General features: G+C 42.5%; 2 protein-coding genes across 6 annotated transcripts in view; both read right to left on the bottom strand.

Moving 5' to 3' along the window:
- Positions 1-3918, bottom strand: part of Grip91 (gamma-tubulin complex component 3) — a 38078-nt gene extending 34160 nt beyond the window's left edge. For all 3 annotated transcript variants that reach the window (XM_077659920.1, XM_077659918.1, XM_077659919.1), the window contains exons 1-5: positions 3686-3918; positions 3572-3617; positions 2921-2982; positions 2796-2863; positions 1468-1566 (exon numbers count right to left, since the gene is read on the bottom strand). In XM_077659920.1, coding sequence (XP_077516046.1) covers positions 1468-1566; positions 2796-2863; positions 2921-2982; positions 3572-3617; positions 3686-3770 — 360 coding nt within the window. In that variant the 5' untranslated portion in view covers positions 3771-3918. The remainder of the gene's footprint in view (positions 1-1467; positions 1567-2795; positions 2864-2920; positions 2983-3571; positions 3618-3685) is intronic.
- Positions 3919-12329: 8411 nt separating this feature from the next.
- Mvl (solute carrier family member malvolio) overlaps positions 12330-25205 on the bottom strand; it is a 37939-nt gene continuing 25063 nt past the window's right edge. For 2 of the 3 annotated variants that reach the window (XM_077659916.1, XM_077659915.1), the window contains exons 10-18: positions 24747-24788; positions 24607-24645; positions 23839-23958; positions 21055-21278; positions 18494-18653; positions 16410-16460; positions 16239-16320; positions 13550-13580; positions 12330-12760 (exon numbers count right to left, since the gene is read on the bottom strand). In XM_077659916.1, coding sequence (XP_077516042.1) covers position 12760; positions 13550-13580; positions 16239-16320; positions 16410-16460; positions 18494-18653; positions 21055-21278; positions 23839-23958; positions 24607-24645; positions 24747-24788 — 750 coding nt within the window. In that variant the 3' untranslated portion in view covers positions 12330-12759. The remainder of the gene's footprint in view (positions 12761-13549; positions 13581-16238; positions 16321-16409; positions 16461-18493; positions 18654-21054; positions 21279-23838; positions 23959-24606; positions 24646-24746; positions 24789-25205) is intronic. The other variant, XM_077659917.1, reaches the window with a different exon arrangement.

The raw sequence follows: 25205 nt of genomic DNA, 5'->3' as shown, positions 1-25205 counted from the left end.
GAATATGCTAAACAACTGCACACTCATCATCAATCTGGTGTTAAAAGCAGCATTAATTTATTGCCACCCATCAGCATGGAAAATAAAAGTAATCGCGGTTCTCTCTCTCCACACACATGCACACGCACACCCACACACACTGAAACAAGTGGAACAAGAGACAGAGGAAGCAGTGCCCTTCATCTTCGGGAAATACCAAATTTCACTTTATTCATTCATCTCAATAAATTGCAAAAGATCTAGTTGCATCAAATTCAACCTGAAAAGGCCCGATCAAGAAATTATGGCTGCAGGATGCAGGACCAGAAAGCTTGAATGTACCTACAGGTTGGACTTCTTGGTTTAAACAGGAAAAAAAAAGCGACAAAAGTACACCGAATCCAGTTTTAACCGAAAAGGCCAATATTCTTCGCATGCAAGCCATAGCTAGCTAGCTGTTGTGTACAAGTTACACTCAGTCAAAATTGAAGATTAAGCAGAGAAGCCAGGGACGTGATGCGATTGGGGCATTTTTAGATCCGCAGCGCAGTTGTGAGATTTGATGTGTTGCTCTGCTAGCTTAAATGCCTATGCAGACCTGGAAGCACCACCTCCTTGCTGCACTGTTTGTGCACCATCATCACCAGCTTAGCCAGTTAAGTAGGTTTATCAGTTGCATGTAGGACACGTACACGAAAGCGTGCATGGGTGTCACTAAAAAGTATAATGTTTTGGCTACTGCAACAATTCAGCGCCAGTTCCACTCCTTCCATCAAAATGCCGACAACTACATGATGTCCTGCTCTCTCGCCCTACCCAGTGCAAAACTGCAATGATAACAGGTGAACCTAGTTCTTAACAGTAAACTTCCACTTCAGTTTTTGTCTGGGGGCTATCTCGTTTAACCTGTGTTACTTTTTAATGACAATAGCAATTCCTTGTATAAATCAGGGCCTCGGTTAACTTTCCTTTTCCGCCAAGTCCATGTGCTGTCTTCAAGTGTTGCACTTTTTTCTTCTGGCAACTGCTAGATAGTTCATGTACCTAGCCAAGTGCAAGGGTAGTAGGTAACACCAATGAAAAATTTGGAAAATATTTACCATATTAAAATCAAACTACCACTTTCAGAGACAAAAACTACTTGGTCCCAGTTTCAAAATACAAGGACAGGGGCTCTAAAACTGACTAACTTCCTGACTAAATAAGGTAGGAATCTAATTCTTTTGCAAAACAGTCCTGAATGTTTTGGGAATGTTATTCAGAACATTAACTACAGAATATCTATTATTCTGCAAGCAAATGAAAAGCTGAATGTTGCCTTGTGCCTCCTTTCCATCAAGTCCAAATGTAAGGAAAAATTTAAAGCCCTCTAATCATGCCTCGTAAGACAATTACCCCTGAACAGTGACCGGATATTCCCTTCAACGGAAGACAGCTGCAGTATGTGTAACACTGAAATGTCACCAATCTGTCAAACAGCACGCATACCAAGAGTGGCCGTTGTGTGGCTGGGTGTTTGCTTGCATCTTGCAATGCCAACAGCAGGCGGAGTAGTGACAACCGATTGCAAAGCACTCCCTCTAATGCCTGCACAAGAATGAGCAAAGAAACTCAACATTTTTCATGGATTCTGTTCATAAACATGCACAGAGTAGAAGGGAAGCTGATGCCCATAATCTCCCCTGCTTCCCAAAGACATGAAACGGAAGGTGACACATGCATTTTACATGATGTTACATTGCAATATGATGCACTCTCATGTGAAGCACCAAGCAAGCCTTATTGCTGCCTGGAACTCTCCTTCTGCTTGAAACAAAACAAATTTCCAGCAGAATGAAGTGCACACTACATCGTAAATTAACATCTCACATGCCCCTCAAGTTGTTTGTTAACCGGTCAACAGCACTTGTTACTACTGTATGCCTCAGTGCTAACAAATTGTGCAGTTTACAAACTTGACTAAATAATGCAAGCTTTGCAGCTTTTCTTCTACTTAGGCTCCCAGCACTTTTTAATTGTAGCCAGGCACTTTTGCATATCTTACTGGCAAGAATTAGAGACCTTGCTGTGCACCGTTTAATCACTTTTTAACGCAATAGCATTAAGGAACTTGCATCGCAAAAAATCCGGCATCATCAGTGCCGCCTACCGTGAGTGAAAAATACATGAAAAATCCCCAGAGAAGCAACCTAGGAGGCAGGTGGGCCACCTAGGTCACATAACCTTATGGCGTCGTCACAATCAGCCTAACGGGTTGTGAGAAAACTGCACACTGTGGCCGGTGGCAGTTAAATTAATGATTGGTTGCTAGAAGTTGCTTATGAAGAGCAACCTGGGTTGCACCAGCCCCACTGGTGGCAGTGCCTGCCATCGCAGGGTAGTGGCACATTGCTTTACCGTTGCACCACTGTGCAAGGAGTGGTATGAGGTCTCCCAGGGATCTATGAATGTTAAGTAGAGAGTGGCCAATTCTGCATAAATGGGCATGAACCCATTAAACTATCGCGTCGTACCCTTAAGGCAGAGCTTAAGAGTCCCCTCCAATGTGTTTTTTCATAGTAAGACCTTGTGGCTTATTTGGAGTTTGAAACAATGAACCGAGCTACGAGAGCATAGAGTTGTGCATATCAGGTGAAACGAACAGGAGTTTATGCTGGCTGTAGTAGACATGACCAAATGAAAAGTTTGTTTCAGTTTTAGAAAGTTCAGTTTTAGAAATGATAACCATGAAAAAAAATACGCCTGTCACGGAATAGCAAACAAGCAAGGCCAGACACGCAAACTGAAATGCGTGCAGTAAGCAAGGAAAGACTCACCGGAGACCGAAGCCTTCGATAAAGGTCAGAAAAACGAACTGCCTCCTTTTCCTTGTGTTTAGCAATAACTGAAAGGCAACGGCCATTATTTCAAAAGCTCAACACGACAGTAAAGCTGCACTCACAAGACTTAATTATCTTTTCCACCACACGTGTTTCATCTTCATCAAGAGAGCCTTCAAATGCGCTGTAAAAAAAAGCAAAACCAATGAGTCACCTACTACCCAGTAATTTTCTGTTGATAGATCATTTTCGATTAATGAAGTACCCTGCTGTACAGTAGTTCCTCCGCTATGAAGTTGAATCAGTACTGATTAGCTAGCAGAGACTTATTTAATGCAACATGTTTTGCACTACAGGAAACCCTAATGCTGCAAAATGATAAACTCACGAGGCCCCCTTGTGTTTTCAGCTCTTAAAATTAAGTATATGTCAGTGCCTTTGAAGTCGATTCGCGTGCAGCGTATGAACTGTCAGGAATGCAGAAGCCTCTCGCTGCTTCTTTCAAGCGGTCAAAAGAAAAGAAATAGCTTGAGTGCGAGGTGTATCAGAAGCGTCTCGGTAACATCGATAACGACTACAACGTGCATTGTTTAGAAGCAGTGCAAACACAACACTGGCAGAGAACCACAAACAGCAGCCACTATAACCACACAGGCGCTGTTGTACGTTCCAAAACTAAAGCGCGGCAGCGGCTTTCGAAAGTCGTCCGCCCAAACTGCCTTGACAATGGCGAGATGTACCAATTATGCAAATAGCGAAGACGCAAAAATTACCTCCCAAGTACGGCTAGTGTATTCTCGTATAAGGCGCGGACAGACTCTGAAAAAGAAATAATGTTCAAATAGCGGCACTGCGCACACCAACGTTGTCTTCGGCATGAAGCATACCTTCCGGTAGCCCTGTCAGCTGCACACACAAACTGTGCCAAAGCTTGGCTATTTCCGCCTCTCCACCAAGTAAATTCATTTCCATTCGGTCAGTCAAGCACTGGGCTTACGACGGTACTGACAAGAATGCCCTTCCATGGACAGGCAAGTTTACATCTGCAGGTTTGATTCGAAAGCCTTGATTCGAGCGCGCGAGCGAGCGAACGCGATTCACAGACGCTAGCGCCACTAGCGCCACGTAACGACGTCCAAAGAAAAGGAGAGCATCAGAAACAACCTCCGTGAAGAACGTGGTTGATTTGGTTCAATTCTTGAACCCACACAGATTTACAGACGCTTTTCAGTTTAGCTGGATTCCTAGTTTGCAGTTTGATTATTCTGTAACTGCAGCTGAGCTGACAAACGCGCAGCGTTTTCCGCCAACGTTTCCGACACCCGCGAGATTTGACTTCGAATGTGCAAGGCATTTTTTCTTCTGCTGAACTGTCTGGCTATTTTGTTGTTCTGGTACATTATGCAAGCTCAGACAACGGTATTTGGTATCATTCGGTGTTTGGTATCATGAAGTCTGGTCGTCTGTTATCATTCGGGATACAGCGGAAATACAGCTAGTCTGAACTCGAAGACGACGGCAATTTCCTCGTTGGCGTGCCGAAACCCCTCTCGCAACGGCGCCTCTCCTCCTCTTGTACTTTCCTCGCTCTCTTTTTTTCTTTCCCTCTATTTTTTCTTTTTCTCCGCCTCCTCGCCTAGTTGTTCTCCTCTTTCGCAGCCGTTCCGCTCTTCGCTCCATTCCTTTTTTCGCCATAGAGCCTGCGCCGGTCGGTACGCGTTCGAATCGTGGTCCAACGCGCAATAACGCGAGACAAACTACCCGTAGTCAGCGCGATTCTGCGCGCATTTCGTCTTTGCCCGCAAGCACTCCCTAGGCCGCCCCAACGTGAAGCTGCCGAGGTCAGCTGTGCTGTACCTAAGCAGGCCTGCACCAACTGGACAAACTACGTCCGCGAGGTCTGCTGTACTGAGCTGTCAGAGCAGCCCCTCATGGGTGGACCTGGCGAAGTGGTGCAGGTGGACGAGTGCCTTATGAGGGGCAAGCGCAAAGCCAACCGCGGCCGGCTTTTGGCAGGCGACAACGTGCCACCGCACCGCCAGAATAACTACGGCGGCGTAGTGGACCGTGGACCATGGGTCTTTGGAATGATTTGGGAGGCCACCAAGGAGTTGCGGCTCTTCAAGGTCGACCGGCGCGACGCGGCGACTCTCGGAGCCATCATCGCCGCCAACGTTCAGCCGGGGACCACCATCGTCAGCGACGAGTGGACGGCGTACCAGTGTGTTCCGGGGCTGCTCGACAGCAACGGAGTCAACATGAACTTGACTCACCAGACAGTCAACCATTCGCAGTTTTTCGTTGACCCTGTTACCGGCACTCACACACAGAGCATCGAGAGCTCATGGCAGAAGGCCAAGGCCCGGCTCATCAGAAGCGGTCGAAAGCTATCACCGCAGCTGACGGAGACCTACCTGGGCTGGCTGGAGGCAGCGCTGCCATGACCCTTTCCTTCGGCTGATGGAGGCCATTGCCAAGCACTACTCGATGTGAAGTGGACCCCTGTCATCTCTCTCTGCACTGCACGAGGCCCTCCGGGTCTCAAAGCTGCTTTGCCAGCTTTTTTTCTTTTCACGGTCCCTCTGGGGGCCACCAAACGAGCCTTGGCAGAGCTAGCACAATGCGTGCCACTGTCTCTCTCCCGAGTTCCCCTCTCTAAACAGAGTCTGCTATGTGCAGGAACCGGTGCTTGAACTGCTCTTGTTTTTTTAATATAGAGTTCACCATCACTACTGTGCACTCAGGTAATTTCTTTTGCATTGCCACACGCAAGTACCCGTGTATAATGCTGAAGGAAACTTGTAGGGGCAGGAAACGCGCCCGATTAAGACTGTTACGCGTTATTGCACGACAGAAAGCAGCGAAAGCGCGCCGTGGTAGAAACACATGGACTAGATGCCCTCAAATTGGACTTATCGTCCGACGGAGGACGATTATGTGGTTCTTTGACGGCTGAACATGGTCATTTCACGAAGGAAATATTTTCAGTCAAAAATTGGGAACCAGAAAGACGTCGTTACTGTTCATACGTTAACAATCCAATGAAGGAATTGCCGACTTGACAGTGGCTACTTGCACCTAGCTCGCTTCGACAAGTGTTACCAGTAAATAATGATGGTGCGGTGCTTCGCGAGAAAGGCCGCGGAACGAGCGTGGCGACCTCAGCGGGACCAGCCGCGGTGGCTCTGTGGTTAGGGCGCTCGGCTACTGATCCGGAGTACCCGGGCTCTAACCTGACCGCGGCAGCCGCGTTTCGATGGAGGCGAAACGCAAAGGCGCCCGTGCTGTGCGATGTCAGCGCACATTAAAGATCCATAGGTGGTCGAAATTATTCCGGAGCTCTCCACTACGGCGCCTCTTCCCTCCTTTCTTCTCTCAGCTATCCCCTCCTCTATCCCTTCCCTTACGGCGCGATTCAGGTGTCCGCCAGATACTGCACCATTTCCTTTCCCCAACAACCAATTTTCCAATTTTTTTCAGCAGGAAGCTCAGCCCGATACAGGCACATGCAGTTTTAAAGGACACATGCGAGCTTGTGTGCATTTTCTAAACAGTAGAGGCGGTATAGAGGCACGCCCCATCGCTCTTGCGCACCGTCCGCTATATGAATTATCTGGACGGCAGTACATAGAAGTGCCACGTTCAGTGCTGGAAGCGCTGGCCTTTAAATTGTTTACCGAAATTCTGGACACGCGTCACTTCACATCGCGAGAATACATATATGCATCCCATTTTTAGAGTAGCCACAGGTGCGGCTAACGCCACCACGCACTCGCGCGTTCTGTTCGGCCTGTGCCATTGCCTTTTCTGAAAGGCGCAGTGAGGTGGATAGTTCGGAAGGGGCAAGGACGTGACACAGTGACCAGAATCAAGAGGCATGCACCTTTGAAAAGCATTTGCAGTCTTGACACAAGTAATGATTGCTTAATTATTTCTCGTTGCTTACGAAAGCCTGGCTCAGAATGACACCAATGAAGGTCTTGCAAATTTTCCGACCTCTTGGAAAATGTGCGAAATGCTCTTCTTTTCTAAATAATATACTTGTGCGCGCTCGGATTTTACAGATACAAGGTGACTCGTTTGAGAGTTTCATTTAGCACCATGTTCACCCACCGCGGAGGTGATGGAGACACTTGCCTCCTACCAACACTTCTCACTACTTCCCACACTTATTACTTCCCAACACTTCCCATTACTATGCAGAAGACAAATGCCGAGCATCCTGGATGAAAAAGCAAGTGCTGTGCAAAAATGTAATAACCGAACAAAGGCAAATTTCACAGTATGCCTTTGAAGCTTTTTTGGATACAATGGTGACATGACCTGTTAGTTTTCCTCTTAGGTTTTTTTGGATACAATAGTGGCATTACCTGTTTAGGGTGTCCATGGTGCTTGTGGGCACTGCTCCTTTCACAATGACATGGAAAATGTATACCAACAAGCGCTCACTTGTAACATAGTCGGTGTGAAAGGAACAGTGCCAGCCAGCACCATGAACATCCTAGACAGGTCATGCCACCATTGTATCCAAAAACAAGCTTCAAAGGAAAAATGCACAGGGTGTGCAATGCGGCCATGCCTAAAGAGGTGCAGGAAGGGCAAGAAAAACCAGTTGTCGTTATAATACATGCATGTAGTGAGTCACCCTATGAAAGAAGTCGTGGGAGAGTACGGTCGGTGGCCAGTATTATCTGCACCTAAAAAGCTAGAAAAACTATGCAAGATGAACTGAAAGGAGCTGCTGCCAAAGAAGTGTGAAAAGAAACAAAAACTTATTCAATGCAAGAAAGTAGTGTACGAGTTTCTGTTATCTTGAAGGTCATGATACACAAGTCGGTCACTGTCTAAATGATCAGCCAAGATAGAGAGCATAACAATGATACCAAGTTAAAAAGGGCCAAGGAGGATGCTACCCCACCTATGTCCTCTTGCACTTTCTTACAAACTTCAAGAAAAGCAAAATTCTCGAAAGCTCAAGCATCAGTATGTGCACAGTTGGTATGCAGCCTACCAAATACATGGGAGAGCAATGGACTGCATCAGAACTCCTTCTGTAGGCCTGAAATGAAAATAGATTATGTATATCTAGATGGCTGCAAAGAAAACCAATTGCTGTATATGCTGTATGCTATGGGCAGATTCTTTCCACATACCGAGTGATTTAATGTTTACAGATTTTTATTCAAAAACTGTCAGAGATATGTCATTTCAGTCTGTACAGGTGGGTTGTATAGCAAGGCAGACATTACTAAAATAAAATTAATTACATATGATTAACTAATTAACATTTTATTTCTGACTTTAATAGCAAGATTATGTTGTGAAATTTAAGGCCGTCAGCATCAAAGGTGAGCCCAGCACTAAAATTTTCTTTATTGGCACTGTGGTTCGAAATATCGAATGTCAAAAATACAAATTTGAAAGCTTGCTGAGGTGGCTTTCCCACACTGCATGTTTATAAAATGATGTTATTCACATTTCTAATGAGTCAAGTACAGCCACTGTTTGTGTATTTTATGACATAGAAACAATTAACATCATTTCGGAAGCCATACCGACTACATGCAGTGACGTGTTGCATTTTATAAATATGCAGTGCTAGCAAGCCAACTCAGTGAGCATTGAAATGTCGAATTTTCATGTTGGATATTTTGAACCACAGTGCTGATAAAAAAAATTTTAACACTGGGCTCCCCTTCAATGTTGACGGCCTTCAATTTCGTAATATAATCTTGCTCCTTAAGTGAACAATAACAAAGTTGTATAGTTAATCTAGTTAATTGTGTAATTGAGATGTATCACATATATAACATCCGCCTTGCTGCACAGTCCACCTGCAGCAACCACACTGATCTCTCTCTCGTAGGTCTAAAATAAAAATCTGTAAATGTTAAGAAGACTCACTCTGTATAGTGCAATAGATACAGCAAATTTATTTCAATTGTTAGTCAGCACTAGCATCTTCCTCTTCTACTTTGTCCTGCATAGTGCATTGCTACCTCCATGAATCATATTGCACTGTTGAATTTGCCTGGCCATTCTGTTAGTCTTATGGGTTGTGAGCGGTGCCTTTAACCTTCACAAGGAAGTGCCAAGTATAGAGCTGCTTTAAAGGCATTGACAGTGTACACTTCTAAATGCCATCTTTGATAGTCATAAAACAAACAACCATGGTCACCTCCTTGCTGTTGTCATCTCCCACCAGCATAACTGTACATGGAGGCATTGAAGATCAGGCAGTGTGAGTGCTGGGACTGTACTGGGTGCACCTTGAGAGTCCTGGCAGTTCAAAGTGCCGAAGTGCAATTCCTTCATATTGGAACGAATCCTGGATGAGAATGTGTGTGGACCACAATAGAAATCAGAAAAATTTGCCTTACGCCGGCACCTGGACGTCCCACAAGATGCTGCCGGACTCGCAAGCCTGCAGCACCTCAGTGTGCTTTCAAAGAAATCATGTGGGCCCAACCACTAGTGCACACACCCGGAACTCCCACTGAGCAAGCTGAACACAGAGCTAGGCTCCTCCTCAAAGCCACCCAAGTTCCTTATTTATCGCTTGCTCTCATGATTAACTGCATATATACTCCCTTTGCACTGCTGCACTTATATCTTGAAATCCCAATACACCAAAGATGTTTTCTGAAATTTTAGGGCCCCTTTGAGGGTACTGAAGGAGTCTGTAACAGTGAAGTTAAACTGTTCAACCAGCACTGTGACTGAGCTTTGTTTATTCAAAGTTCTGACAATACAAGAGAGAGAAACAACTTTACTGCCTTAGAATGTCGGGATTTAGGGCAGGTGGGCTTGATGTGGCCCCCAGGTCGACTTCCTGAGCCCACGAAACAAGTGCCAGTTGGACAGTCCTGTCTGGCCTTCCGAGGAGCTGGTTTCATCCCTCCTCAGAAGGAGCTGGCAGTAAGGTTCGTGGGGGTGGGTTTCCCATGCAACCCCAGACAGGGTTGCTCCTGTGTGGCGGTTTCTCCCTGGTTGCAGTTTTGGCAGGCGGGGCTCAATTGTCTTAGACAATGAGTCCTAGCATTCATGTCATGCATTTATACCTGAATACTTATATAAATGCGTAGCAAGGCATGAGCTGCGAACAGTAGCAAAGTCTCACTGCTATCATAAAGATACAAATGATACATACATAAGATAAATAAGCATGCATGTTTGCCTCTGGTGGGAAAAATATAACACACCAAAGAAAAAATATCAGATTACAATTAATGGAGACAGTGTATTCTTATTTTTCACTAAAAATAGAAAAGAGCATCATAAAGGTGCCCTTATTTGCGGTCTTTTTTTCACAAAGCCAGCATGCTGAAAACAGTACAATACTTGATTCTTAACTCAGGCAGAAGAACGTATGTAATTTGTATCCTAAAGCCAACTTATGCCTGCACAGTTATTGTGATTCCACTTGCTGGTATATATATCTAACTCCCATTTTTACAAGCTTTAAAGGTGACTTTTTTTAGATACAAAATAGAAATAAATGTGCCTCACTTCCAACAACTGTGCACATAATTGCTGCTACTATTTTCTAGTGATCCAAGCCGTGAGCTAGAGCTTTGAAAAGTTTTTGAGTGTGGTAAAAGTGCCGTGACAGTGTTGTTAGGCTGTAAACTTGGCAACTTGTTTAATTCAGCACATCATTAGCACAGCAACAAATTCAAGCAACCCAACAGTATAGTTATATACATCAATGGGCTTTTTGTATTTGTCATTGTATAGACATGTATAGATTGTATAATGTATCAATTACATCAGTGCTTTTTGTATTTGTCATTGTATAGACATGTATAGATTGTATAGTGTATCGATACTTTTTTAGAGGAAATTAGCAATGACATTTTCAGTGTGCATAAAATTTCTGCAGTCAATTTTTGAGTGCCTCTCGAATCAACAATAAATTCCGTGAATGTGACTTGCGTGCAATGTTTGACATTTCACATTATTTACACTCAGCTTCAGTTTGGCCTCTGGAGGCAATACTTTTTTATGCATGGATGTGTGCAGTATAGGCATTTCCAAACTTTGTTCTTGAGTATTTCACTATGCCACATCCTTTCCTGAAGGGACCAGCATACAGAGTTCTAAAGCAGTAGGCTCTTAGCTACAAACAGCAGATCCAAATTCCAAGAGTGAATAGTTGGACGAGTTAATTTATTGCTTATATAATTAAAAAAAACTGAAAATAAGACGAGGACATAAGACGTGCACTTCCAAAGTGTGCTGAAATTCCTTCTTGTGCCATCATCCTTGCGCTGTTTTTTTTTCCCATGAAAAATTCAAACCAGTTTATTTCCTGCTGTAGCCAACAGCCAGTTCAAAACCAGTAAGCCATCAAATTGGACCATTAGAGTCCGAACATAAAACCAGCACGTTACCTGCTGGTTCCAGCAGCATCCGATGAGGAAACCAGTGAGCACCCTGCTGGAACCAGCACAGCCAGCAGGTTACCTGCTGGTTCCAGCAGCATCCCATGAGGAAACCAGTGAGTACCCTGCTGGAACCAGCACAGCCAGCACGTTGCCTGCTGGGACCAGCAGAAAACCAGTAAGCACCCTGCTGGGACCAGCAGAAAACCAGCAAGCACCTTGCTGGAACCATCAAAACCAGCAGGAAACCAGCAAGTTACCTGCTGGTTCCATCAGAAACCAGCAGCTCCCAGCAGGAAACCAGCAGAAAATTTTCACCTGGGTAGGCAAGGCTGCCCTGAATCCATTATCACTGAAGAAAAATCCTGTTTCATATTTTGCCCCTTTTCTAGCAAATGAAATTCCGCACTGTGTATACAACCCACTGTGGTGGCTCAGTGGTCAAGGTGCTCGTCTACTGAGCCGGAGTACCCGGGATTGACCCCGCCCACGGTGGCCGTTTCTCGATAAAGGTGCCCTGCCCCACCCTGTGTGCGGTGGGATGTCAGTATGCTGTGCCATGTCAGTGCAGGTTAAAGATCCCCAGGTGGTCGAAATTATTCCCAAGCCCTCCACTACAGCACCTCTTTCTTCCTTTCTTCTCTCACTCCCTACTTTATCCTTTCACATACAGCATAGTTGGGATGTCCACGGAGATGTGAGAGACAGTTACTGCCTCGTTTCCCTTCCTCAAAACCAATTTTTTTTCTGTGTATAGTACAGTGTTCTGAGGAGACAAGGTAGTATAGCAAACCGGAGGCATTATTACAGTGACAGTAATATCAAAATCGGAAAGATATGGGAGAGGCCTTTGTCCAGCAGTAGTTGCAGTCAGGCGGATGATGATGGTGATGAATATCAAACACCAAGTGTGGCAAGATATTTTGTTTGATAAATTAATTCAAAACAGAAGGCATCTATCTGCATAGAGGTTTTGTTCCAGCTACTTGATTATAATGTGTAAGTTAATCATTACCCAACTGACATATGAATCGGTTTGCACATTCTGTGGTCAAAATGATATGGTTTGAACTGGACTGACTGACTTGCATAACAATAAAAACTAGAGAAATGCTCGTCAGATGCAAGAAACAGACATAGCACACAATTTAAAAACTTCAACCAGGTCAATTTATTAAAAACGGCCATATCAACAGAGATAAGGATATTGCTGAGCCTTATAACTAACAGCTGAAATATAATTCTAAGTACTGTATGTTACTAGTGTAAGGCTTTTAAAATAGTGCTGTCCAATGTAGTAAAAAGTGAAGTATTTTGTTAGCTGTGGACAGCATTCTGAGAATCTCATCAAAATATTGCTGTAAATAAATACTCTATGTATAATTCCATCGGCGTCGAAGAAATTGTGCGAACAAGCTCGGCCGTTAGGCCAAAAGGAAGGCAGCGCTGAACTGCATTGCGCTTCACCGTGAGAGATCAGAGGATAGTTGCCACCCTTCAAGGTGGCAACTAACAACTGAGGTTGTCCACTTGAAGGTCACGCTAAGGTGTACCAGAACTTTTCAGAATGTCATCACTCTGAAAGAAAGAACAACTTGCGTGAGCACAAATTCCATTAGAAAATCACTAAAATCTAATTAGAATGCAGTAATGTGTATTTCAGACAGCATTGTACTTGGACTCATAAAAACTGCAAATTTTTCTGGATTACACTGTTGCATACTTTCAGTATTCAGGGATACTTGATGACCATAACCTCCTTGAACGGGTGGGGGGGGGGGCAATCCATAAGCCACAAGCATTTTTGTTCTCGAACCTAGGTTCCGCCCTGCTCCTATTTGTGACTACTGACCTCAGCTCTTTTATTTACTGTAGTCTCAGCTGTAATATCACGTAACGAGAACTTCTGTGCTGAACAGCCATAAAAGGCATACAAAGGATTTCTCAAACTGGCTAAAGCAGGGAGTTCATCCATATTTAATCACAGAACTTTAGCTCAAGAGATTGCTTGTCAAACAGCAGTCAAACTCTACGCTTGGGCATGGCATAATGCATTGAGAAAACAAAATATTCCTTTGTCCAAAAGCTGTACCTTTATTATAAGGGACACCCAAGTGGAGGGCTTTGAATTAAATTGTTTTCAGGTCTTGAATTCATTGGAGTGCTCCTACCACTACCAGTATTAAATCTGTAACTTCTTGGTCAGCAGCACGACATGATAGCTGCTGTGCCCTGCTGTGCCCTATGGCATGTATATAGCAAGCGCAAACACACAGAAGCATTGAGCAACAAACTTGCGACACAAAACACAGCAAGGCAAGTGGACAGACAGGACAGACAAATAAATATGACTGAGCGCATACTAACCAAAAGTAGGTACTAACTGGTAAGAGCTCACCTGTTAAACAGAACAGGAAACAGACATGTTGTCAAGCCATGCACACACGAGAGAAAGACTGACATCATCTTGCTATTTTCTGTTTGCTAGAATGTGCACAGCTGCTTCTATATGCAGTTTTAAAAAAGTACACATAAGAAAAGGTATGCCTGAAGAGTTGCACTACAGCACACACACAGAGCTGATGCACCCAATGAGAGAATCGTGATTTTCAAAGTAATCGCTTGTCACAATGAATGTGCTGTTTTGTCATGGAAAACATAACACTGCTTTTGTTATATTAGCACTATGAGAAACTGTCCACTACAATATAAACATGTCACAGTGGCAACGTACCCAAAAAAATCTACTCAAAATCACAAGTGCATAAGCTGACTTAAGCCTTATGCCATTTTGGTATCCTTTTGTTGTCCATCGTCATAATAAAAAAGCATCGACATTGACTGTACTAGCAAAGCTGGCAGCAAACAATGACTGCCACAATCCTGGTGCCCTGGAAAGATGACATGAATCTCCAATAATGGAAATAGGTGCTCCATGTAACAATTGGTCATTCCTTTTTTGGGGCTTGCTCATAGACTATCCTTCATAAAATTTAGTCCATGCAGCCATAGCATCAGCAAATACCAAGTCAGAACACACTTTGAAGCTATACATGACATGCAAGTGCGCAGTACTAAGCAAGCATCACACTCAAAACCCTATACATTTCTGTTGAAATCACAATGGCATGCCTTCTCAATGGTCACACTGACAACTCGAAACAGGTTTTGTGCTTCGAGTTTAAATGATTAAAGGAGCAATTCACCCTACTAGCCACATATTCATGTCGATAATGTTGTCTGTCTGTTTCAAGCAATGTTGCACCTTCGAGCACGGCACAACAGTAGTTGACTGTGTGTCTCACATTTCGATGGTACACTGATAATGAGCCAGCTGTAGTGAGGGAAACTTCTTGGAGCATGTAGAACTCCTTACAATTGTGAGGCACACATTGTATAAATGGTCACTCCAGGTATGGACACTAGTTAGCCCCAACAGCCAATAGCTCCATCTGAATAATTTCCATGATATATATATAGTATATATATAAGAGAATTTAGTACTCTTGTCTTGACAGCACACCTTTATAGAAATATTTCATCACAATGACTGAATAAGCCCATACATAGTGTTTCAGCGATGTTCGCGAGAAATATTAAAAAAAAAAGGCTTTTTGAGATATAAAGTTGCCTTTCGCGGCTTAGTAATAACAGTTGATGCCACATCTTAATGGTTAAATGCAGGCAGTGTGCAGAATTTTTTGGCACTGCCTTATGTATGCTTCCTTGAAAACCACTCATTTATGCTTTCTTTGTTGCTGGTGACTTTTGACACCCACATTAGACATGCAGCAATGATAAGTTTTCTTGGGGGGAGGGGGCAAGGTTATCTTTTGCCAGATAAGGGTGGTTCTTGATATCAATTGGAACCCAGGGCGGGCTCTCTTGGGCCCCCTCCTTGGCTATATGCCTAGATCATATGCTTTGTTCTGTAATATTCACTTCAAAAGAAGTCTACTATATAACATTCTCGATAAATTATCATATTTGATTTGGCTGTGTCACGTAAACTATCTTGCGCATATCTAAAATATTTTTTTCCTTTGCCCGTAACGCTGATGAAAATAAAATCTGGAGACTGTCTTTAATATCTTAAGACCTTAAGTTCTGTGATGTATACACCTTTTTGACTGTATCGGAACAAGCTTCTATTGCAAATGTAGTGTTCTGAGGCAGGCAGACAATACTTTGATTGGTGCAGACACACACACACACACGCAAAAAGAATAACTGTGTCAAAGCCCTCTGTCCTTATTAATTACACTTGTGACAAACTAAATATTTTATCTTAACCACTTACAGTATCTTGATGGCAGCAGGTAAGAGAAGAGAAGAAAAAAACAATGAGAAAAATATCAGAAGGATGTTATCAAATCAGAGGCTCCCAGAAAAAATACTAACAGTGATGTTTCGTGCTTTTCAAATACTGGGCAGAAGGCTAATGAGAAGTGTGCATTGTGCACAGCATCAAAACATTAGCTGATAGATAGACAAAGAGAGTGGATAATATCAGTGCAGCCATAAGGACTGCGCTTTCTGCTCGACTCAACAGCCCACTCAGGAATGACTGCCAGTCATGTCCCACAATTAAGCTTATGCAGACTGGATGCGCCCAACAGCATCAATGTTAAAGTGACGAATAAGTGCAGTAAAGTTTCTTGGACAATTGTGTTTCAAACTGCATAAGGAATAAACCAGCACTGTTTCACTGAAATAAAACAATTTGAAATGTCAATAAAAAAAAAGAAGCATTATGTCAAGCTGATCGCAGACAAAATTTTCTATTAGAAACCATCCAGCACCCACAAGGAATGGGCACTTGGAATTCAGATTAAAGCTAATTTCAGAAGCACAACCCTCATACCATGCACATTCCCAAGGTTTCTGGTTTCACGAGTTTTTCTCAAATGCATGAAAAGACCACTGAGTTCCCATCAAGCACCACAAGTATGACGTGCAGGTATGCAACCCAAGAGGAAGAATCTGATCATACTGAACAAGTAAAGAAACAATGGCTAAAAAAAGTCTGATGAAAGAATGCAACAATGAAGCTTACCGGGAGATGATGATATGTCTGTCTGAGATGCATCATTATACAGAACCCGATCACTGCGCTCTTTGAGGTGGGGACCGATCAGCTGCAAGATTTCTGGCAGTCAGCATTTACAACAGAAATTGCTCAAAATAACACATGCACAACGTTTACGAAGGATACGTGCTAACTTACAGGCAGTTGCAAGAGAATCGTGCAGCCAAACACGACCAACAGGTGGGCCAGCTGGAACACAAGCAAATGGAAAGTTCACAAACAGACATTACCACAAGTTTAATTCCAGAAAATATGCTTGCAGGCATGCTTGCTTGCAGTGAGCAGGCAGCTGTGCAAGTTCTCAAACATGAATGACACAAAAAAACACTTTCCTTGCGACCAAGGCATACAGCAAAGAAGTGAGATGCCCACTGAAGTATAATTAGAAAAACGCATACAAAACTGAACCTCTCAATTCCTGGATTTATGTGCTGCTTTTGTGAAAACTCAGTATATTTGATAATTCATGCACTCAATAATCAACTTGGCAGCTGGTTACGCATGCAGAGGAACAAAGTGATGTCAAATTCAGTGCTCCAAAAAGTGCGTCACGTCTTCTCTCAAAGGAGTGCAGACACCAAATTATGGTTGCATGTTTTTTAGACGTGAGCGAACAGTTGATAATTTCGAATATCCGGTCGAACAGTAAAGTATTCAATATCTGATTAAGTCTGAACGTTTGGTCTTCGAAATTTTGAAATATTTGTCTCGTGCGAATAATGTTTCTGGAACTCTTGCTATAGGTCTCTTCGATTTGGCTGCGCTCGCTGCACTAGCTGCGTGGAGTTTCGCGGCGGTACCGCCAGTATGCAACGTCAGTTCAAGTACGTCACCCCCTCCAGTTCCTCACCTCCTCCGTTCAAGAGAGAACTGGGAGAACAACTGTCATTGTTTCATTTAGAGACTACTGTCATATCTTCTTCACTTCTCCGACCTACACATGGGCGCCGCCATATTGCTACACTAAAGGTGCACTTCCACTTGGGAGAGTGCAGGCCAGCCAAGAACTCGTGCTGCACTAGTCATGCACTTTTGCAAAACGAAGACGGAAGTGCAGCGGGTGCACGCTGCACTGGCAAAACAAATGCGAAAGTGCTGCACTCCTTGAACTGGTGCAGAAAGTGCAGCCAAATCGAAGAGACCTTATGTCAATTTCCCGATTTCTGATGGCCATTTTTGCAGAAAGCCGACACAGCTTCAGTGAGTGTGACAAAGCTTCAATGCGTTCCTTTTTTTCATGTAATGGCACTGTGTGTTATAAAAATACATAATTTTGAAAATGTCTATTGTGCTGTTCAACCTTTTTTATGCGCCAGAAGCATTTGAAACGTTCACTTTGAAATTATTCATAGAAAATTGCTATTCAATTTTAATTCAGTCTGAACCAGAAAGTCACTATTCGCACATGGCAATTTTTTTTTTTTTTTTGCAATGATGCGTAAGACATTACTACACATAGACCACCATGTGGTATTCGCCTACAACGACAAATTAATTTATGATTAAATTTCTTCCCTGACCTGTTTCGGTTTCAACAACAGATTGATGGAGAAGATGTCAAAGGTCAGCATAGGCCACGTGAGGCATGAAGAAAACTGCAATATAGGTCACATGAGGCATGAAGAAAACAGCAATATAATTGCTGTTTATTCACTTGTTGTGTTCTGGCTTTGAGGTAAGGTGGCTCTGGTAGTTTAGTGAATTGAAACGACGAAGCACTGATTAAATCGCAACTTTTTCACACCTCATGTGATCTTTACTGACCTTTGACATCATATATCCATTGCTTGGCTGCTGAAAGTGAAACTGAAAGAAGTGAGAGAAGAAATTTGATTACTAATTATTTAGTGGTTGTAGGTGAATATTACATGGTGATCCATGCATAATAATCTTTTACGCATCAGTAAACAGAAGAAATATGCAACCATTAAATTAGGTGCCTACGCTCCTTGAACTATTAACTCAGTTGAAGGTAAATCACAGAATTTTTTTTAATAACAAGTTTCACCGATGAACCAGAATTAATGAATTTTGGTACGGTTAACAGTGCTTGCGGAACCATAAAAATGAATAAGAAAATTAAAATGAATTTGAAGATAGTAGCACCTCCAATTCGAGCACCGCGAAAAATAAGCAGCAGCACATAACATAGCTGCTTGTAGTAAACTCAAAAGACAAACTATACTCATCAAAAAAGTAAGACAAAAGTATCCAGCACAAACCAGGTAGAGGTTGAAGCCCAGGTACAGGACCCCAAAGATCGCCACACCAAGATAGACGGCCCAGTGAGATGGCAGGTTTTCACTGACAAAGTTGCTCACAAAGTATAAGTTGATGCCTATCACAACCATGGATAACAGGCTAGCCCCTACTTTGGTCAACCTGGGGCAGCAGAAAAAAAAAAGGAATAATTCCACACTTACGGTGCAAGATAAACATTTGTTACAACACTTCTTCAAGGCTGTACCACTTAGGAGCAGCCTTTTATTTTTATTCTCTAAGAAAAAAAAAAGACTCCTCCATTTCACAACGGAGCTGTATAGTGTCAAGTTCAGTTGAATGCAATATGAGCATGCTGAAAACAGCAATGACATTTAGCTCAGTGATGTGATGAAACAATTGCATCCCGTCGTGAAAGGTTCACTTGGAAAATATTGCTACATTTACTTTCATGCCATAAGCAATGCTGGCCAGATTTGATTTTTAACTACACTCATAAAAGATGGTGATGGTGGGGTTAAATTCCAGGCTGGATCAGCCTTACATCAGTACATCAAGAGTTGCCCTCCCTGTGCAACAATAACAATAAAATACCTCCTACCACTGCCCTAGAAAGTCTGCAGTCTAAGAACTTAGCAATCGTGTTTTGCATGGTTTGTGCCCAAGGTGGGGTTAAGCCATACATTGTGGACGCACAGTGGCCATTGCTCAAGAAGCAAAGGTTCTGAGGTGAAGAAGCTGTGCTTGCATGACCCATAGTAAACACAAGATCCGACTTTATTCTATTCCATCATGGACCCGTGAGTGCATGAAACCCTTGAGCATCGTCTTTGTCCGCTTGTGGCACTAAGAAAATAAACTTTGCCGCATGTGGAAAAATGGTAGTTCAGCAGTCACCATATCATAATGTGGTGCAGATCGTAAAAACTAACTTCACTACACTCCAATGTCGGTCTCCACTACAGGTGTCAATAGAGAGCTTTAGCTCTACCGTACGGTAAACACGGTAACTACGGCTATTTGTAGCCAGCCATTAATAACAGCCATATCAGTTTTTATAATTGCGAAAACGCCATTACTCTTGCCACTGTGGCACAATATTTGGCTACATCGTGCTAAAATACAGGCACTTTCGTAAAGTACGCAGGCAAAGAAATCCCTCCAGTGGTCGTTACTAGTCGAAAATAGCCAAATTTTGTTGACCACAGCGCCGAATGTAATCGCGTTTTCGAAAGTTTAAAAATTCATATAGCTATTACTAACGGATGGCTACAAATCTCTAATTGCAATCAGTTGCCTATTGGTAATAGTTAAAAAGTTAACTATTAGAATTTAGTTAATCACTTAGCTAGTTAAGATGATTCGCCTGTTTTTTGACGTCTGCCAACACTGGCATTACTATGCCGGAAAAAGCTTCTGTTTACCTCAAAAACCCATTTTTAAAAATGAGTGATCACCTTCCCTGAAACACCTGGTGCGTGTGTGTGCGTGTGTGTATGTATGTGTATGGACTAATACCGAATTAATTAAAAAATTGTAAAAACAATAAACATGACAAGTTCCATTCGTCATATGTCTAGTCATACTGCTATGTTATTAATAATAATATCAGTCAGTAATTTATACAAATTATTATACCTGGCCATTTCTAGCACTAAAAAAGTAACCACTGTGGTGTTATTCGTGACCAAAATGAAAACCCCTTGAATATGTCATGCCCCCAATGGTGTCCAGCAATGTACAGAAAAACTCTGTACACTTTGCAATATATGAACAAAATTATTTATACTATCCATAATTAAAACTTATACCCCAGACAATGAATGATGGGGAATATGCCTACACGAAGCATACCTATTCAAGGCAGATCTGAGGGTCACTCAGCAACACTAACAGAAAAGTCTTATATGGTTAAAAAATATATACAACCTCTCCATCTTTCTCCTTACACCTTTTAATAAGGGAGCCTATGATTTTTCATTTCTATGCAGCTAATGTTAAGAAGCAGTTTTTTTAAAAGGCTTCAAGATATGTACTGACTGCAATGATGATGCTGCCAACCAACCAAAATCTCCTTGCCAGTATATTTGCAAAGTTTCATGTTCAAAAAGAGAAAAGTTTGCACGGTATCCAATCTTGAGAGTATGATGGAAAGGAAATCAATTTGTGCAGATTGTGCACAACTATGTTTTATTTGGTGTATTTTTTCTATATCTATCCATCTAATTTCTATCGTAAATGCCGAAAAGCTTGCTTGCACTGCTGTCCCATGAGAACAAAATGCAGTTTCTGGAAGATAAACCAGCATTCACCCCATCATGTGTGTTCTGCCGTCATCTCCTTTCGTAGCACTGTGGCTCTATGCTGCAAGACAATTGTGAACCAACTCCCAGAAAAGACTAGACCTAAGCAAGCTTGAACAGCAACATTAGCATGCTGTGATGCCACGATACGAACTACCATAGCCGTTTTTAAATTCACTGATGTAATTAAACGACCCTTGAAAAAAAAAAAGAAACAGCTGCTGCCAGCAGCATGTAAGCTTCATAAAAGTTGGCCATACGTTCCGTTCTTGAATTCGCCCATGAACGATGCTGACGTGGTGAAGGTCAAGGTGGGGATGAGAGCAAAGGGCAGCTGCAGACTCATAAGTGCATTGAGTAGGTCATTCATTCCAGACAGCTGCCCGATGTCGCCAAACACAGCACACAGTATCGTGGGCGCAATGGCAATGAGACGTGTGATGAGCACTCGTAGCCACCGGCTGATTGGCAAGTTCAGAAATCCCTGGAATTTGAAAAAAAGTGGTGTTCAAAATGAAGTGCTGGAAGAATTGATCTTATGCAAGTTATTGTATTGTTCAAGGTTATACATTGATGGAAATATGTACAGACATGGCAAAAGTTTACGCGACGCAGGTTTGCAGGAAAAATCTATTTCTGTAGTGCCTTGAAATCCAGTCAGTTGGTATTCAATGCAATTTATCAATCATGCATGTCCTCGATCATGCTTCTAGGCTTGTCAATGAACTTGTTTGCCTGACTACACACGCATAAATTTTTTTGTTGCAACCCTGCACCTCACAGACTATTGTATATGGTCACTGTACTGTCTAATGGAACACCGATTAAGAGTGCCCACTCAAGTGAAGTCTTTTTTAACAAAAACATGCAGAATTTGCAGAAATCCACAGCAATTAACAAAGCAATACTTTGCAACCCCACAGAGTTTAATAAATGGCAACTGTGCTAGATTGTGGCTAAGGTACATGGCATATTCAATGCTAGGCTATGAAGACTACAGTGTGCATAGCATATATGTGCCTCTCCTTGCAAAATGCTCCACATTTCAGCTACAAAGAGCCTTTGAAAATTGCGCTGTAAAAGCTTCAGATTACTCCTAAGGCTAAACTTACAGGCCAGAAACAAACCTTCTATCCGTGAAATATTCATAACGAAAATTGCATGACAGTGACTTTTCCATTGTTTCATTTCTGTACAGTACAAGAAACAGGACAAGTTTCTCGTGGTAAGGGTTAAATACATGCATTAGCATAGTAGGCATCAAATGAAAGTTATGGCAACAATATATATCAGACTTAAAGCGTCACCGAGGATAAATTGAAGTAAGCCTGTATCGATAGGTTACTGCATTCTAATCACAAAGATGCTACTTTCACTGAAATCTGAGTTTTTATAAGCTAGAGAAGGCCAAAAAAATGGCACACAGAAGTCGCTATCACCAACTCATTTTGTACGTAAACTGCAGTGTGTTGACGCAGTTTCATTTCCAAAGGGTGATCATGAAGCCCGTCTTGATGTAGATGTCACAAGGTTAAATCCATTGGTGGGAAAATTTTAAATGCAATTTTCTCAGCAATAATTGCTGCTTTTGGTACCATATAAACATCAGCATACCAAGAGACAGCCATAGAATCAGTTTTTACTAAGTACAAAAGTTGTTTCAATGAAGAATGTAGCATTAAGACAGCATCATTCATTCAAACATTATGTCTGGCCAGCTTGACCCCTCAGTATACTTTGCAAACAAAAATTTGGTGGAGCTGTCTTCAGGGTCACTTTAGAGGATGGTCTGACAGTGCTGCTAGCAGAATGAATTCAGAGATGGGTGGAAGGATACGACAGTACTGGTGAAATGAACACTTGGGATGGACAGCTAAATGACTGCTAAGTGCTCAGAAAAACCAGGACTTTGAGGCACAAGAAAGCATATATGAAACACCGGTATTCCAGCTGAGTTTAGATTCGAGACTATGTTTGCCAGACAGTCATTTGCTCGTATGAACCTCTCATTGCCCCATGCGTTTCTGATCTTATTCTGTTTGAGGATTGGTTTTTAACATATATATAAGCCATTGGGGTTGACAGCAGTAGAGGCAACTCTGGAGTCTATCTGTTGTACTATGACACCTCTTTTGTAGCAATGCAGCATCCACTACAAGTTCTTCAAAATGCAACTGTGGCAAAAAGCAACGAAACATAAGTCGGCCCCTTAACTTCAGAAACCAGAAAAAGGAAAAAGTTTAATGCTGTATAGATCAACCAATGAAAGGTCTGGGCAGCGCCAACATGCAATTAAGGTGACTGGCATAGTATCGGAGCTGTGGTGGTAAACCTCCATGGATGCACTGAAAGCTTGGTGTTGTTGCCGCACTCGAAAACACGCTCCCACTGCTTTCTCCAGATTACTATGCGTGTTTTGACAAACCGAAGTCGCAAGCTGCAGCTCAGTGTTATGGCTCTTCAGCGCATAAATGGCAGCTCGCACCAAATATGGTCACTAACATTCAGGAGGCAGGACTCCCCGCGTGGCTGAGTCCTTGGATAAAGCACAAGGTCAGTGCGGTGAGAGTGCGGCAGTGCTCCTCGCTTATCTTGAAATCAGGCACATCTGAGCATCTTTTGCGCAGCGCTTGAAAATGAAGATGCACATGATCTCTTTATGCAGAAATGGTAGTACTAATTATGGTAGTTTGCGAGGGCTCGAAGGTGGCCAGAATGCAGGACTTTCAGTAGTAGCGTTGTTGGGGTCATTCCCTCCCTTCACTTTCAGCATTTGCAGCCGGGTTTGCAACCATGCTCTGATCGTGATTTGCGCATTGGTCAACTCCAGAGTTTGGAGAGTGCAGTTTTAGAAAAGCAAGTTGACCTATGTGCAAGTAAACACAGTATGTTGTCCCACTTTTCTCTATTTGTATCTCTTCCTACAATTTAAGAACCGGCATTCATTGCTAATTGATGAAACAAGATGAAAGCAGGATGACATTTTGCAACCATACAATTTTGGCATTACAAAAGCGGTTCTCCACATAGGGTATTGTTATTACCTCCATGATGAACTGGCCCGAGTATGTGCCGGTCATTGTGGAACTTTGTCCAGCTGCCAGGATGCCCACAGCCCAGACGTAGAGTGGGAACATGCCAAATGCACAGCCCAAGTAGATTCCCTGTGTTTGTGCACCACATGCAGCCACGGTCATCCAGAGCACACACATAACCGAGAATACCAGAGCTAAGAATTTTAGTTTAATAAAAGACTCATCACCAGTTAAAGTGTTGCGACCAAAGCCCAAGCACCCTGTTGCAGGGTTAATAAGATGAATCAAGTGCCAAATACACTACACAATTATACAACCGTCATGAAGCGAAGTTTGGAATGTTGCAAGATTTATAATGTAGTGCCACCATGACTGAAGATGTGCTTAAACAATGCTTTCAGTAACTTTCTCATGATGCCTTTCATAACTAACTCCCAGCACTCATTTCTTATAAATCCATTCTTGGTTGTTTTTTTTCAACAGTCTTGCGTATTAACGACAGAACCATGAAAACTCGGCTACCATTTATGCTATGTGCTAGTGCTTCACAGCTGGCTTGCAGTAAAAAAACTTTAGAAAATAAGCAATGATGGCTTACAGCAATGTTTCACCGAAAATTAAGTGAAGAGCACAAAAATAAAATTTTATCACAATGAAGAGCTTACAGCGAACAGAGAGGTATAGGTGTGAAGGCACATAAAAGGCTAAGAAATGCAAGTGAAGTCAGCAGTACCAATAGGAAAGGCATGCAAGGTATAGAGACTCGAAATAACTCACACCCTTGTATATATCCACGTCTACAGGATCAGTATTGTTCTGAAATAACAATACACAAGAATGACAACAAATCAAAACTAATAACAGCTCATGGCATAATGCAAAAATGTTAGTTCCTTAGCACGATGTGTCTTACTTACAGCAAATATATTCTCGAACTGAGTTCCCATACATTGATTCCTCTGAAAAAAAGTAATCAGCAAAACCATTAAATACAAAACAGAACGCAGCACCCGTGTAATGCACATGACACAGAATATGCCTGGCATATGATCATACCTCACTCTAAATCAAAAGTAGCAAAGGGAATAAGCTGCTCAGTCGATAATTACCTGTTTAGATGCCTCACAGCAGTAAGCCCTTTGCAAGCTGTTCAGAACATAGTCACAAGTAGAGTTTAAAAGGACAAGCTATTGCCTATGCAACTACAATTAATAACACTAGTACCACCAACAGTACTATATTATAACAATTGTCAGATGTGTGATCATGCTCATGACATGCTTGGCAGGAGCATCTTACCAGAATTGCATGCCTCAAACACTGCTTGCTTTGGGGAATTATGAGTGGAAATGGTTACAAGGAACTACAGGAGACAG

Source organism: Amblyomma americanum, chromosome 3 (genome assembly GCF_052857255.1).
Source record: "Amblyomma americanum isolate KBUSLIRL-KWMA chromosome 3, ASM5285725v1, whole genome shotgun sequence".
Classification (NCBI taxonomy): domain Eukaryota; kingdom Metazoa; phylum Arthropoda; class Arachnida; order Ixodida; family Ixodidae; genus Amblyomma; species Amblyomma americanum.
Note: the sequence above shows the minus strand (reverse complement) of the source record. Positions and strands in the feature narration are given on the sequence as shown.